Source organism: Eimeria mitis, genomic scaffold (genome assembly GCF_000499745.2).
Source record: "Eimeria mitis Houghton genomic scaffold, Emh_scaff6832, whole genome shotgun sequence".
Classification (NCBI taxonomy): Eukaryota; Apicomplexa; class Conoidasida; order Eucoccidiorida; family Eimeriidae; genus Eimeria; species Eimeria mitis.
The window spans coordinates 981-2,642 of NW_013574940.1; the positions used below are offsets into that span (position 1 = coordinate 981).

The following is a 1,662-nucleotide window of genomic DNA, read 5'->3' on the forward strand; positions in this document are numbered from 1 at the left end:
TATAACCCCACGGCCGTCTGCATGCACCTCTAACCATCGACCCTCTTTTGCTGCTACAGATAAAAAACTGCTTCGCTCTGTACTCGCGATGAAAGGCAAACGCTGCTGTCTTGCTCGTACACCTGCAGCAACAAATAAAATTTATTTATTTATTTATTTATTTGTTTATTTATTTGTTTGTTTGTTTGTTTGTTTATTTGTTTATGCATTTGTTTGTTTATTTATTTAGGTTTTTGTTTTTTTTGTTTACGGTTTAGGGTTAAAATAAAAAATAAAAAAAAGGGAGAGGAGAGAAGAAGAATAAATAAATAAAGAAAACAAAACAAAGAGACGGGAAAAAATAAATAAATAAATAAATAAAATAAAATAAAATAAACAAACAAAACAAGATATACAGAGAAAAGGAGACAGACAAAGAAGAAACAAATAAAAAAATAAATAAAAAACAAATAAAATAAATCAACGACATAAATAAACAGATAAGGTAAACAAATAAAATATATAAATAGACAAACAAAATATATAAACAAACAAATAAATAAAAAATTTAAATAAATAAGTAAATAAATAAATAAACAAACAATAAAAATAAATAAATAAACAACTAAAATAAATAGATAAACAAAAAAAAAGAAATAAACAAATAGCAAATAAATAAACGAAAAACCAAGGAAAAAAAAACAATAAACAAACAACAAAAAAAACAAAAAAAATAAAATAAAATAAAATAAAATAAAATAAAAAAAAACAAAATACCTAAATGACTTAGAATAGGGAGCTCGTGAGCAACAAAGACAGCAGCAGCAAAAAGGCGGCCTGCAGCAACAGCAGAAATCTCTTCGTCTCCAGCAGCAGAGCGGCAGCAAAGTATCAACGGGGTGTATGTATCCTCCTCGCTGCTGCTGCTGCTGCTGCTGCTGCTGCTGCTGCTGCTGCTGTTGCTGTTGCTGCTGCTGTTGTTGCTGCTGCTGTTGCAGTTTGTGGTGCTGTTGGTAGTGCTGTTGGCGGTGCTGTCTTCGTCCATATTGCTGCTGTTGTTGCTGCTGTCCTTGTTGCTGCTGCTGCTGCTGCTGCTGCTGCTGCTGCTGCTGCTGCTGCTGCTGTTTGCTTTTACTATAGAGCGTATAGCCTCACTAAGAGTATCAGCAACAGTGACGCGGCCTGTGAAGGACCCCCCAACAAGAACATCAAAAAGGTTCATCTCCTCTTGCTGCTGCTGCTGCTGCTGCTGCTGCTGCGGCTGCTGCAGCAGCTGCTGCGGCTGCTGCAGCAGCTGCAGCTGCTGTCTTATAGCTCTCAGCAGCACCTGTGCTACCTTCGATAATTGAAATATAAGAGAGCTGCGTACTTTGCCTTCAGCGAATACATCGCACTGCATCTGCTGCTGCTCTTGCTGCTGCTGCTGCTGCTGCTGCTGCTGGTGCTGTCTATACACCCCGAGGTGACCCCACAGCGCAGCCACGCGGTGTACATACACCGCAAGCAGCAGGTCGGTGATGTCGCCACACAAACGCCGCGTTCGCTCCACCGTCGCCTTCAGCAGCAACAAACTCTCTTCATCGTCGACGCACACACGGCTGTGGCTCTGTAGCTCCTGTGCATGCACATACACAGGGTATAGATACATACATATATATATATATATATATATATATATATATA

The 1,662-nt window shown here is 38.9% G+C and overlaps 1 protein-coding gene across 1 annotated transcript; it reads right to left on the reverse strand.

Moving 5' to 3' along the window:
- Positions 1 to 53: 53 nt before the first annotated feature.
- EMH_0089270 (phosphoglucan, water dikinase protein, putative) lies at positions 54 to 1,627 on the reverse strand (the record flags this gene model as incomplete). Its single annotated transcript, XM_013501405.1, has 2 exons — positions 54 to 122; positions 827 to 1,627. 2 exons carry the CDS (start codon positions 1,625 to 1,627, stop codon positions 54 to 56), a joined length of 870 nt encoding a protein of 289 aa, XP_013356859.1.
- Positions 1,628 to 1,662: the final 35 nt, after the last annotated feature.